At 44.2% G+C, this 14,082-nt stretch overlaps 1 protein-coding gene across 1 annotated transcript in view; it reads right to left on the bottom strand.

Moving 5' to 3' along the window:
- Nucleotides 1–5,182, bottom strand: part of NIPSNAP1 (nipsnap homolog 1) — a 41,482-nt gene extending 36,300 nt beyond the window's left edge. Inside the window, exon 1 of the mRNA XM_072600032.1 lies at nt 5,006–5,182. Within this exon, the coding sequence (XP_072456133.1) occupies nt 5,006–5,115 (110 nt within the window). The 5' untranslated portion in view covers nt 5,116–5,182. The remainder of the gene's footprint in view (nt 1–5,005) is intronic.
- Between the last annotated feature and the right edge of the window lie 8,900 nt (nt 5,183–14,082).

The raw sequence follows: 14,082 nt of genomic DNA, 5'->3' as shown, positions 1-14,082 counted from the left end.
AAAGAAATTTAGAGATCATCCAGCCAAACCTGACCACTTTTCAGAGGATAAAACTGAAGCCCAGAGAAATAAAGTGATATGGATTTGGAGGCAAAGGACCTGACTGATTCAAATCCTCCCTATTTTGTACTGCCTAGTGACCTTGGGCAAATGAGTTTCCCTTCTGAGCCTCAGTTTCCCCACCTACAAAATAAAAGGGTGTTGATATAACCCTTAAGGTTCCTTTAAGCTCCAGTCATAGCTAATATCACACTGCCTTATGTATCTCATTTGATCCTCACAGCAACCTTGTGAGGAGGTGCCCTGATAGGCTAAGTGACTTGCTCAGGGTCACAAAGCTAGTCAGTGCCTGAGGTTAGATTTGAACTCAGACGGTATGAGCTATGCAGGTCTTAGTCATCAATACATATACTATTCAGAATCTGGAGGCTGGATTTGAAAACAGGCCTTCTTAACACCAGGTCCCAAACACTATGCACTATACCTCCTTGTTTCATCATTTTTCAGTTGGGTCCAACCCTTCATGACCCATTAGAGGTTTTCTAGGTAAAGATACTAGAGTTGTTTGTCATTTTCTTCTCCAGTTCATTTTACAGATAAGGAAACTGAGGCAAACAGGGTTAAGTGGCTTGCCCAGGGTCATATAGAAACGAAGAGCTGCCTCTAAAGCTATAATGTTCTCATTTGTGAGAAAAGTAGTAGGGCCAGGATTCAAACCCAGGTCTTCTGACTCCAAATCCTGTGCTCTTCTCACCAAAACACCTTGTTTCTTGAAGTATCAGTATTTATATATAACTTTGCTCTGATTTTACTCCGCCACAGAAGGTACTTGTCAGACTCCTGCTGTGTGCTAAGCACAGAGATTATACATTATTGTATAATAATATAATATACAATATTGTATGAGATTTTACATCATTGTCATAATAAATACTGAGCTGGTCTCACTGACCTGGTTTCAGGCCTCACCCATGCCACATACTGGTTGTGGCTATTGGACCTTGGGTAACTCACTTGGCCTCAGGGTCTCATACAACTTTCTACGTCTATAAATTGGCAAGATGTTAACCTGTGTAGGTAGACTTCAGAGTTCCGTACACCAATGGGACTAAAAAGAAAGAAAAATGTATTATACATTGAGATGAGGAAGACAAAAGGAAAACCAGTTCCTACTGTCCTCAGGACCCTTTTATTTTAACTTATTTGGAAGATAACATTACTTCCAGTAATTTTCACCATTCTAATTCTGATTCCTATTCTGGAAGCTTTGAGGGCTGTCAGGCAAAGATTGTGAATTCTGCAAAGAACAGACCAAGACTGGCAGAGCCCACACCTATCGAGGTAAAATCCAAACTCTGACTCTCACTAGCTGTGTGACCATTTACAAGTCACTTAACTGCTGCCTCCCTGTCTCCTCAATTGCAAAAGTGAGATAATAACGTCTGCTTCACAGGGTTGTTGGTAAAATCAGCTAAGTGGTTAATAAATGCTTATTTAAAAAAAAAAAAAATGCTTAAATCATGCAGAGACTGCCAGGCTCGACTCTTTGTAATTTTCCATCATGCTCCAGAAAAGTTTTCATTGGGGAGGAAGATCACATTTGGCCTTGGAACTCATACTTCAGAAGTACTCATGCCCCTCCTTCTAGAAGCCCCATTTAAGGAAGCTGCCCAGGCTAGCCATCTCTTCATTTCCCACCATCCTTCACTCTCCTGGACTTCCTCATCATTCCCCCTCTCATTCCTCCCTCCCTTCCCCTATGCTCTGCACCTTCCTTTTCTATCTTGTTTTCCTCAGTGGAATGGAAGTTCCTTGAGGCCAGGGACTATCTCTTTGATTGTATTTGTATCCCTAGAGCTTAGCACAGTGCCTGACACATTGTGAACATGTAATGTTTGTTGACTTGTGGTTGACTTGGTACCTATAGAACTCTGGAACAAATTCTTTCTCTTCTGGGTCTCAGTTTCTTCAGCTGAACAATAACAGGGCTGGACCAGATACCTACCTGTATCTATATACTGGGGATACAAATATAAAATTAAAGAGAGTCTTCAGCTGGGGATACATATGATATATAGACAAAATAAATATCCATGGAAGAATCAGGAAAGGCCTCTTGAAAGTGGCAAGGGGTTTTAAAAGGTAAAGAAGAAATATATCCTGGGGATGGGGATCAGCCTTGCAGAGGCATATAAGCAGGAGATGGAATATTAGATAAGTAAGCAAGTTTGGTCAGATTGTGTACAGAGGGGAGTGATAGGGAATCACTCTGGAAAGGTTGGTTGAAGCCAAATGGTGAAGCCCTTTTAATGCCAAATAAATGAATTTATATATATATATTTACATACATGGGGAGCTACTGACGTTTCTAGAGTAGTGAGGTGGTCATACCTTTGCTTTAGGAGTAGCAATATGGCAAATGTAGGGAGGAATGGAGGTCACATAGGAAGCTATTGCCATAGTCGAATCCTTTGATAATAAATGCTTGTGGAATGATCACTGATGCTAAACTTTGATTTGTTCCTGGGTCAAAGCTTTTGATCTGCCTCCAAACCAGAGACACACTTCCTGAATGCCTATAATGTTGCAGACTAAGATACAATCTTGCAATCTATTTGGAGAGAAAGGATACAAACTTTAAAAGGCCAAGATACAAAGTAGCACATGTGGTAAATGCTGGCACCTGGGTTACAGTATATGGTACGGTGGGAATGGGCATGAATTACAAAATGTGAGGGATGGGATGGAACTCAGACCAGAAAGGAATCTCCACTCTAACAAGCACTTGTCTGCTTAAAGACCTCCACAGACAGGGAGTTCACCACTTCTTGAGACAGGGCACTCTGCTTTAGGCTAGCTCCGATGACTGGGATGTCAAGGCCTAAACCCACCTCTCTGCCAACTTCTACATCGCTCCTGGTTCCATCCTCTGGGGCCAAGTAGGACAAGGTGGATCCCTCCAGGATGACAGCCCTTGGAATCCTGGAGGACAGCTCTCATGTTCATAGTCCCCCTCCAGCCCTCAAGTTTTCTCTTCTCAAAGGTAAATATGCCCAAGGGATAGACCAGATTTTCAATTCCAGTTCTACAACTATGTGACTTTAGGCAAGGCCCAGTCTCAGTTTTCTCCTCTGTGAAATGGGGGGAGGGGTCTGGGGCTCTTAACCTCTTTTATATCAGGGACTCATTCTTAGAATAATGTTTTTAAATACAGAGTTACAAAGGAGGTTAGAGGTTAGTGAAAATAAAGATGGATTTTTTTTTCTCATTCAAATTCACTAACCTCCTGAAATCTTAACTTCAGGTTAAAAATACCTGGACTAGTCTCTTAAAAAACCCCAACAACAACAAACTAAGATCATCAGTAATTAGAGCTGAATCAAATCAAGTCCTACTACCTATTTTACAAAGGAAGGGAAGGAAGTGACTGTGGGAGCGTCCCACTAGGTAGTGGATTCAGGTCTCCTCACCATCCCTCTAGGGTAGTTTGCTCTTTCCCTTACACTTGGTTCTCTGTCCCAAGGCCTTCATGTACTTGGTAAGTATCCTTTCTTGGAGCAAAGATGAGAGCTGCCCTCCACCTGTATAACCCTGAGCAGTCATTTCTCCTTCCTAGGCTTCAGTTTCTCCATCTGAAAAATGGGAGGGGGGGAAGTTGAACTAGGTGACCTCTAAGGGCCCTTCTAGTTGTCAAAGCTACCAGGGTTCCATTTTCTCTTCTTTAGCTAAGGGATCAGACCAAGTGTAACCTTTAGCCAGAGAAGAGGAAGAGGTATTTGGGGCTTCCTTACCCATGGCCTATTTCTAAAGTCCCTTCCAGCTCTGAGGCTCAGGTGACCCAGCGAGCCCCCTTTTCCACTAACAAATGGGAAAGCGAGGTGCTTCTTGGGATAGAGGATTCACTGCATGGTCCACTTTTGCCTGCTGCAAGGCACTGTATGTGCACAAAGAACCAGCAGCATTCATTCACCAGCCTGAAGTCTCGCCCTGCTCCTCCCCCACCTCTTCAACCGAGGCACACAGGCAAGGACCCTTTCTTAGCTTTGAATCACCCAACAACGCCCCTCTGGAGAGCAGCACAATAGGACACCTTCTCCCTCCTGCCGATTGGCCTCCAGCTTCCCACTCCACCATCCCCCGTTCAGGGGGGTTCTGGGCACAAACCACGTCAGCTCCCCTCAGACACTGCTCACCTCCCACCCAGGGACAGCTCCAGTCCGGCCCCTCCCCCCAACCCAGCCTCAGTGTCTGCCCTTCCCCCATCCCCAGAGAGGTCCTAGCCCTCCTCTTCCCTTGTCCCCAACCCAGCGACGTCCCCCTCCCAACCTCCCTCTTCTCTCCATTCAGACCCTTCCCCCTCCAGTCTCAGCCCTATCCCAGGCCCTTACCTCTTCCACAGGGTAGCGCCTGCCCCTCCCCCATCCTATTGTGGGCACGGTCCTACCCCCTAATCTAGACAAACCTTCCCTTTCTTCCCTACAATGCTCTGAGTCCAATCGCTTTCTTCTCTCCCTCCTCACCCTTTCCCTCTCTTCCTTGTCCTAGGGTAGCTTTCCCCCTCCCCCATCCTCCCTCCCATTGTGGGTACAGACCATCCTACCATCCCAAACCTTTCCCCTCGCTCCATTCCTCCAGGACCAGCCCCTCCCCGCACCCTTCCATAATGGACACAGACCAACCTCCCACACCAAACCTAGCCCCAGGACCCATCCTTTGGGGGCCTGCCCTTCCCCCCATCCTCCCAACCCAAGCCTAGCTCCTCACCCCATTTCTCTGGGTCTTGCCCCTCCCCCCGCCCCATCTTCCCATTGTGGACCCCGGTCTTCCCACCACCACCGCAGCACACACCCCCGCCACCCCCGGCCAAGTTCAGCCCCTCTGCCCCCCTCTTCCATCCTGGGGTGGCCTCCGCCCCTCCCCCTCTCCGCCTCCAGTTCTCCCCTGCCAGCCCAGGCACCTCCTGAGTCCGCAGGAGCCCCCCGCGAGGCCCCGACCCTGCGCTCACCTCGGCCCGGACCCAGGTGCAGCTCTAGCGGGGTGGCCGGGGCCGGGGCCCCTCCGCAGGGGCAAACGGCGGAGCGCGCTCGCCGAGGTGCTGCACACCCGCGCAGCCATGTTCGGGCGCCAGCAGCAGAGGCGCGAGGGAAACCCAACAACGGGAGGGGAGGGCCAGGCGGCCCCGCCCAGGGGGCGAGGCCTGGCCGGGCGGGCTGAGTGACGCTCCGCCCCCACTGCCACCAGAGGCTGACACCTTGGGCCAAGCCCCCCATATCCGGGCACCTAGCCCAGGGCACACAAGCCCCCAGGATTTCCCGGGGAGGGGGAGTCCCGAATCATGCTTGATTTGTAGCCTTTGGGGATTTCCGGGGTGTAAAGACTTCCTCTGAACTTTGGGATGGCTCTCACCATTAAGAAGTTTTTCCTGGCCCTCACATCTGGGTCTGAAATCTGCCTAGTGTCCTCTTCTCACCATCTCTCCTACTTCTGTTTTCTAAGGAGAGCAAATCTAATATTCCTCTCCCAAAAGACAACCGAAGAGACAGCTCTGAGATACCCAGCCACCGGATCTTACAGAGCTGAATTCAGATTCTATGCATGGACCACGAAGAGAACTCGGAAGTCACTCAGTCCTACTTCCTCATTTGCCTCAATGTCTCCACTTATGTCACCGACTCTCTCTGGGCAGCCAGGCCCTCTGGTGTGTGGGAAGTTAGATCTGGCCGAAATGTAGTCCCTCTGTGGAAGTATATTTTAATTCCCCATTCTCCCCTTTTAGTTTCTCTGCATAAATTCAGAATTATTTTTCTCCAACGACCTTTTCCAGCTCCTGGCCAGTCATCTCTTTGTTTCCCACCCCAATGTGTTTCTCTGTACCTCTCCATGACATCCTTTCCCCACCCCGAGATAATGACCCATGTAAGGGTGATTTCCTCCCTCTATCCTGCTGCAAGGATCAGACTAGCGCCTACCCCAATGAAAGTATCTTCTTCCTTTCAACGAGAGGTACTCAAACTGTTTCCTATTCCATATATAGCTGGGCTATCTCCAGTCATCTTGACTTTTCTCTTGGCATTGGATTCTGATGACTCTGGGGGAGAGAGTGAGGCCGGTGACTTTGCACAGCTCTGCCTCACTTAAATCCAATTCACTTGAAAATCAAGACCTCACTTTCCTGATGTCATTGGTCCTCGTAGGGAAGGGAGAATGAACAATGATTCTATATATAAATCTGTGAGGGAACTCCATTGATTCCTCTAGAAAAGTCCAGGAAGAAAGGGCTAGAAATATAGATTATTAGATTCCTACAGATATTACCTGGAACCTTCTTGGCGCAGATAATCCTATTGGAAGGCATGAGGGATTACGCCAAGTTTTCCAAGTTAGAAAGGCTTGAATATTAGTTCAATATTAAATAGAACTTTTTGACAGATGAGTCTAAATCACAGAGTAGTGGATTAGTGTTAATATTTTTTCTTCAACAGTTTAATGGTATTGTTTCAGACTCAGATGCCTAATCCTCGTAGAAACTAGCATCATGCCCAAAGACTTCCATGGATGATTAAATCACAGAGGCAAAGGACCTTTCCAACCTTTATAAGAAGAGTTTTGGAAGATAGTTGCTGCAGCCTTGATGACTTCTGATTACTCTCATAGAATCTGACTGAGAGGAAAACTGCTCTGTCAGACACAGAAAGGGAGCATTTGCTTATGTCTGTGTCAGAGGCCACATCACCTTTCTGGTTAAAATGGGTACTGTTTCTATAATGCTAGTTTAAACCCTTCTTTTAACAACTATCTGTTCTGGGATCTAACCATTTGTAGCTGCCAAATTCCTCAAATATGTCTGCTAACAAGAGAAATGGTACCTAACCCCACAGCTGAGCCCAGGTTATAGGTAAATTTTCCTTACCCTCTTCTGGATTAGCAGATCTCGTGATAGGTTGTCTTAGACTAGTGACCCAGTCTATGTGTAGGGGGCAGCTAGATGGTAATATGGATAGAGCACCCAGACTTGAAGTCAGGAAGACTCATCTTCCTGAGTTCAAATCTGGCTTCAGACACTATCTGTATGACCTTGAGCAATTCACTTAATTCTGCTTGCCTCAGTTACCTCACTTGTAAAATGAGCTGCAGAAGGAAATGCCAAACCTCTCCTGTATCTTTGCCAAGAAACCCACAAATGGTGTCATGATTGAACAACAACTATAAGTAGGAGCCTAACCACTCCCAGCTGCCCTGGGAATTTCACAAACCCTATGACTCTTAGTTCACACATTCCAAGCTCACTAAGTGAAGGTTGGTATTTTTCACTATTTTGTGGTATGTTTCCATGTCTATCTGTCTGTTCTGTGTTTAAAGATATGTAAAGTCCCAAGGAAGTACCTGTTCTTAAAATCAGTATAATTCTCCACTTTGCTATGGGGTGTGTCAACACAAGGTCACAAGAATTTCTGCCAGGAATGCTTGACCTGAACATTAATTTGAGATCTTGTTGGTCATTTTGAAATGCTTGTCCAAAATTGGTCAACAGATCCTCCTATCTGAGAGGGGCTACTGATGTCAATGTCCTTGGATTATGAGAAATGAGGCTAGAGACACCTCTGAGGCAGCTAAGTGGCTGTGTGCCTGAAGTCAAAAAGATCAGAATTCAAATCCAGCCTCAGATTCTTAATAGCCTCTATGTGATTCTAAGCAAGCCATTTAACCTGTCTGTCTCAGTTTCCTCAACTGTAAAACGCAGATAATAACATCAAGACTGGTGAAAATTAAGAAAGTTATTTGTAAAACATTTAGCATAGTGCCTGACTTGTAGTGAGTGCTCTATAGAAATGCTTGACCTCTACTGTAGGGGTGGAGCTGGATTCAGCTTCCTGTTGGTTAACAAGCTCTGAGAAAAAATCCTTTATTATCCTGACCTTACCAGGTTTAGATTACCATGCCAGATTAAAACCTTCCTTTAAGAATTTCAAATTCCTTATCTTCTCTGGGACTAAACCAGTTTCAGCTGTTCTTAAAATATGTCTGATAGCAAAGAAAGCTTGTACCTAACCCCTCAGATGAACCCAGGTGACAGGTACTCTTTCCTCACCCTCTTCTGAGCAGTGGGCAGCAAATCTGAGTGGCCAGTCACCAGTCTCAGAGTGGCTGCTAACTAGATAACGAGATGGGTAGATCATACACCCCACAGTCAAGTGGAGAATATACTGGTTTAAGATTAGGCACTTCCTTAGGACTTTATATATCTTTAAACACAGACTGATGGGGCAGGTAATACAGTGGATAGAGTGCCAGACCTGCAGTCAGCAAGACTCTTCTCCCTGAGTTCAAATCTGACCTCAGACACTTACTAGTTGGGTGATCCTGGGCAAGTCACTTATAACCCTGTTTGTCTCAGTTTTGTCATCCATAAATGAGCTGCAGAAGGAAATGGCAAACCACTCCAGTATCTTTGCCAGGAGAACCCCAAACAGGGTCCTGAAGAATTGGACTCAACTAAATGACCAAAGAACAAAAAACAACTTTAAAGTAAAACGTAAAATGGGGTTAATAATGGCCCCTTATCTACCAGAGTCAGATTCCTTTTCAGCCGCCCCAGTCCTTACTGCAGAAAAAACCTGTATTTAAAGAGGATGCTCAGGCCAGCCACTCTTCATTGATCACCAGGCGGTGTGCCAGACTTCTCCATCATCCTCTTGCTCTGGTTTCTTCTTATGTGTTGTCTATCCACGTTATAAGTTCCTGGAGGGCAGAGGTTCTCTTTTTTGCTTCTATTTGTATCACCTTGAAAGGAGAGGAAACAAGTGCTGTGAACTTGGTCACATTTCAAACACCAAAGTCATCACTGCTCTCCAGATGTCTTTGACTTTTGTCTGCCTCTGGACTTTGATGATTCCAGAAGAGAGAGTGGAGTGAGGCTGATGTACAACTGTGCCTCACTTAAATCCAGTTCACAACATCATGATGATGTGATGTCATTGATCTTTGAAAACAAAGGATGAACCACAACAGTTTATATCCCTATTGCTTAGCACAAGTCCTGGCACACAGAACACAATTAATTGATACATTTCGGTTGACTCATTGACAACTGAGTCAAAGAAAAATCAATCTAAACAAAGACTCGAAATGTGATTGGAAAACAAAAATATGAGGTCTAACAATATTAGAATGTAAAATTAAGGGAATGTAAAATAAAGACAAAAGAAATTCTGTGATTTTCAAGGCTTTCTCTCCATCAATTGAAGAGTAAAAATAAAAATATTTTAAAAGAAATTAAAAGTAGCTTTCATTGACATGGTGTAGACCTTAAGTTTAATTCAAAGACAATCAGAAATGTATAAAGTTGCCCTTAAAAGTATGGCGGGGGGGTAATTGGGAGGGGGAATTCACAAATGGAATTATGCAGACAGTGGTATTGACTCATTTATAACCCAGATAAGGAGTTTCAATCCCTTATTCCCTGATCCCAGAGAAATTGAATTCAAACAAGGACCATTTTTATCACTTCTCAAAATCTTCTTCCCTCAAAGACCAATTTATAAAAACAGCAAAGGAAAAAAGCCCCAGATTTGGAAAGTTTTGATCCCAAAGAGAACAGTTCCATAGCTACACAGGGGAAGCTAGGAACCCACCAGGTGACTAGTTTGTTTCTTCCTCAGGGATTTGGTCTTAGCCAACAAATATATATTTAGTGCCTACTGTGCTAAAGCCTTGGGGAGACAAAAAGAAGCAAAAGATAGTGTCTGAACTCAAGGAGCTTACAATCTAATAGGGAAACTACATGCAAACAAACATGTACAAACAAGGTGTCAACCTCCCAGAGTTTGTTTTAAGAGACAAAATTAGGTTGTATCTATGTTTTTAATTTCTCTCAAAATGGCAACACACATGCATTTCATGGAGGTTACAGTCTAGAACTGAGTCTCCCTAAGGTACCCAGGCTAGAACTGGCTCAACCTGAGAGCTGAGGATACAGAGTCGTAAGTCGTTAGAAGAGTAGATGTTCCCAAGGGGTGCCAATCAACTCTGATTGGTGAACACACTGGGAGGTGGGCTATATTAAAATGAGGGTCTTGGGTTAGGTCACTTAATCTTGGTCACAAAGACCTCAATTTCCTTATCACCTGTCTTGGCGATAGGGAGGAATCAACATTTTCCCAGACTTGTCTGGGCAACACCATGGGCAGGAAACTGAACTTTGGAAGAAGGGGGGTGAGGGGAAGATCTGAGTCTCCAAGATGATTACCAAGAAAAATCATTTTTCACACAGGATAAATAGGAAATAATTAAAAGAGGGAAGGTAATAGAATTAAGAGGGGTTGGGGGAAGGCTTCCTGCAGAAAGTGACATTTTAGTGGGGTTTTGAAGGAAGCTGGGGAAAGAGGGGAGAGGAATTAAGGGGACAGAGAGCATTCCAGGCATAAGTTACAGTCAGAGATGCTGTGGATAAGTTCACTTACCTTGGTAGTGTACTTTCCAGGAATGTACACATTGACAATGAAATTGATGCACACGTTGACAATGAAATTGATGCACACATTGACAGAGCTAGTTCAGTGTTTGGGAGGCTTTGAAGAAAGGTTTGGGAGAGAAGTATTAGACTGACTGCCAAACTGAAGGTCTACAGAGCCGTTGTGCTGACCTCATTGTTATATGCTTGTGAAACATGGACAGTCTACCAGCCCCATGCCAGGAAACTGAATTGCTTCCATTTGAACTCTTAGGAAGATTCTGAATATCACCTGGTGTGATAAGGTACCAGACACTGAAGTCCTTGCTCAAACTGAACTGCCAAGTATTCAAACTATGCTTCAGAGTGCAACTCTGATGGGCTGGCCACACTGTTCAAATGCAAAATGTACACTTGTCAAAAAGACTATTTTATGGAGAACTTGCATGGGGCAGGCAATCACATGGTGGCCAGAAGAAACAATACAAGGACACTCTCCAGATCTCTCTCAAGAACTTTGAATTTGACTGTGCAACATGGGAGACACTGGCACAGGATGGCTCAGCAAGGGATGCCCACATAAGAAAAGGTGCTGTGCTCTTTGAGCAAAGCAGAAATGAGACAGCACAAAGTAAACGCAGGATGCACAAATTTGTGATATCCACCCCAAACATTCACACAGACTATCTGTGCCCAACCTGTGGTACAGCATTCTGAGCTCACATTGATTTGATCAGCTATAGTCAGACACACTGAAATTTCACTATACAATGGTGATGTCATTTTGGTCCTCTATGAAGAGGAAGGACAAAAACCAAACAGTCAAGGAAAATCCCTAGAACAAAGAGATAAGAATATCTTGTTCATGGAACAGCCTGGAGACCAGTGTCCATGGATCAAAGACTAAGTACATTGGGGCTTTGTGTGATTTGTAAGAAGACTGGGGTGGGGAAGGGGAGTAAGTTATGAAGAGCTATGAAACAGAGGATTTTATCTTTGATTTATAAAATTCTGTGAATACGAGACAGTACATGATTAAGTGGTAGAAACATGATGAGTGCTATGCATTCAGAAATGGAAAAAGATCATTATGAGCTGGAGTAATCCATGTCTCACTGTGTAACATATAGCATCAGGATGAAGGACCTGGGCCAGAAGCTAAACTGGGAGAGGCAGAACACACAAAACCAGAGGGTCAGAGCGCCGGTGGGGTTAGGTGATTCAACTCTACTGAGCCTGAAATGTAATGCTAAAAGAGACCTTTGAGATTGTTTAGTCAAAACTCTCAACCCTTTTATTATACAGGGGAAAAACAGGTTCCTAATGGGAAAGGATATTGACTAAGGTGATACAGGGTAGTAGCAAAGCTGAAACTGTAATCTTGGTCCCCCATCTCCAGACTGAGTGCTCTGTTACACTGATAGGGAAGGGCGAAGAAAGTTTTGTTGTGTGATGCCCATATATACAGACAGGCAGCAAACAAAAGCCATGAGAGTCTGGAAGACAGGATATGTGTGTGTGTGTGTGTGTGTGTGTGTGTGTACATATAAATTACATAATTTATATATAAGTATATATAATATATAAATAATAATCTATATTATATATTACACACACACAGGGCAGCTAGATGGTGCAGTGGATGGAGCACCAGTGCAGGAGTCAGGAGGACCTGAGTTCAAATCTCACCTCAGACACTCGACACTCACTAGCTGTGTGACCTTGGGCAAGTCACTTAACCCCAATTGCCTCATCCTGGGTCATCTCCAGGCATCCTGATGAATATCTGGTCACTGGATTCAGATGGCTCTGGAGGAGAAGTGAGAGGCTGATGACCTGTACAGCCCTCCCTCACTCAAAACAAAGTCAAGTGCAAGTCATGTCATCATTTCTCTGATGGCATGATCTTCTTTGGCAATGAAGGACAAACACACACAGGTAATAAGGAACCACTTGAGAGTATTGACTAGGGGATGATATGATCAGATCTGTGCTTTAGGAAAATCACTTGAGGCTGGCAGACATGTCCCCACCCACCCCATCCCCCCCAGAAAGCTATTGCAGTAGTCCAGGAATGAGTGATAAGGACCTGCACCAAATTGGTGGTTGCATAGGAGGAGAGAAAGGAAATATTCTAGACATATTGCAAAGGTGAAATTGACAGGCCTTGGCAAGAGATTAAGACATGGGGGATGAGAGATGATGAGGATGCTAGGTTGGGAGTTTGAGGGAATAGGAGGATAGTAATGGGGTAGCTTAGCAAGGGTTGTGTGCAGGGGGAAATAGAGAGTTAATCTCTAGTTCATGTTGGGTTTAAGATGTCTACTGGACATACAGTTCAAAGTGTCTGAAAGGCAGTTCAGGCAGTTCATATGAGACTACAGGTCAGTGGAGAAGTTAGGGCAGGAAAGGTAGATGTAGATAATTATAAAGCCTTTTGTTCCTATTCTGGTTTGCATATCCCTCCTCTGTTGCCCATTGGCTAGGTATTTCAAGGTTCACAGCCTATTCGAAAACACCTAACCCCACCCCCTCCACTGGTCTGGACCCCTGATTCCATTTCCCATTCTCACATTTCAGCTCCCCCTTTCATTCTCATTTTCTTTATACACTTAACTTAGTAAAAGAATGACAAGCCATAAACATTTTTAATCTCAACTCTGGATGTCTGCATCACTTACATTTTATCATCCTCATAGCAAGAGAAAGGAATTTTCTCAATTGATAAGAGAGTTGAAGGCAGGATACCTGTGTTTCCCCTACCATTAACATAAGAAAAGTCCCACTAGTAAAGATAGTGTAGTGGCTCAAGGCGCCCCCATCCCCAGTGAAGCCTCTTTGAAGTTGTTGACAAATGAGAGACAATTCTCAGTGAACAAGTGAAGGGAGTCTGCTCTCACCATTTGAGTTACATCCCCCAACTACATTTACTTCATAAATCATATATTATATGATTTCTGTGGAAACAAAAGTTCAGTCATCTCTTACAGAATTATCAACATAGAAATAGTCATTAAATTCATGGGAAATGATGAGATCACCTAGTCAAATAGTATGGTTGATTGGTTGCTGTCCTTCCTTCTGGAAGAGAACCAAAGTGACATCATGATGATAAACTCAAGTTTCAGTGTGTCGGACTGTGGCCAATCAGACCAATACGAACTTGGAATACTGTACCACAGATTGGGCACGGATAGTCCGTGTGAGTATTTGGGGTGGATACTCCAAATTTGCACATCCTACCTTTACTTTGTGTTGTCTCAATTGTGCTTTGCTCAAAGAGCACAGCACCCTTTCTGATGTGGGCACACCATGCTGAGCCATCCTGTGCCAGTGTTTCTCATGGCCCACAATACAATCCAGTTCTTCTTTTTTTTATTGATAGGTACTCTATTTCCATTTTTTTATTAATTAATTTTATTTATTTTCAGTGTTCTACAATCACTACCATATAACTTAGATTATCATTTTTTCCTCCCTACCCCCTCCCTCCCCGAGACAGCATACAATTTTATATAGGTCCTACTCAAACATTCTTATTAAATACATTTTCGCTACAATCACGCTGTGTAGAAGGATTAAATTGAATGGGAGAAATCATATAACAAACCAAAACGTAATACACACACACA

This window comes from Notamacropus eugenii, chromosome 4, assembly GCF_028372415.1.
Source record: "Notamacropus eugenii isolate mMacEug1 chromosome 4, mMacEug1.pri_v2, whole genome shotgun sequence".
Classification (NCBI taxonomy): Eukaryota; Metazoa; Chordata; class Mammalia; order Diprotodontia; family Macropodidae; genus Notamacropus; species Notamacropus eugenii.
Note: the sequence above shows the minus strand (reverse complement) of the source record. Positions and strands in the feature narration are given on the sequence as shown.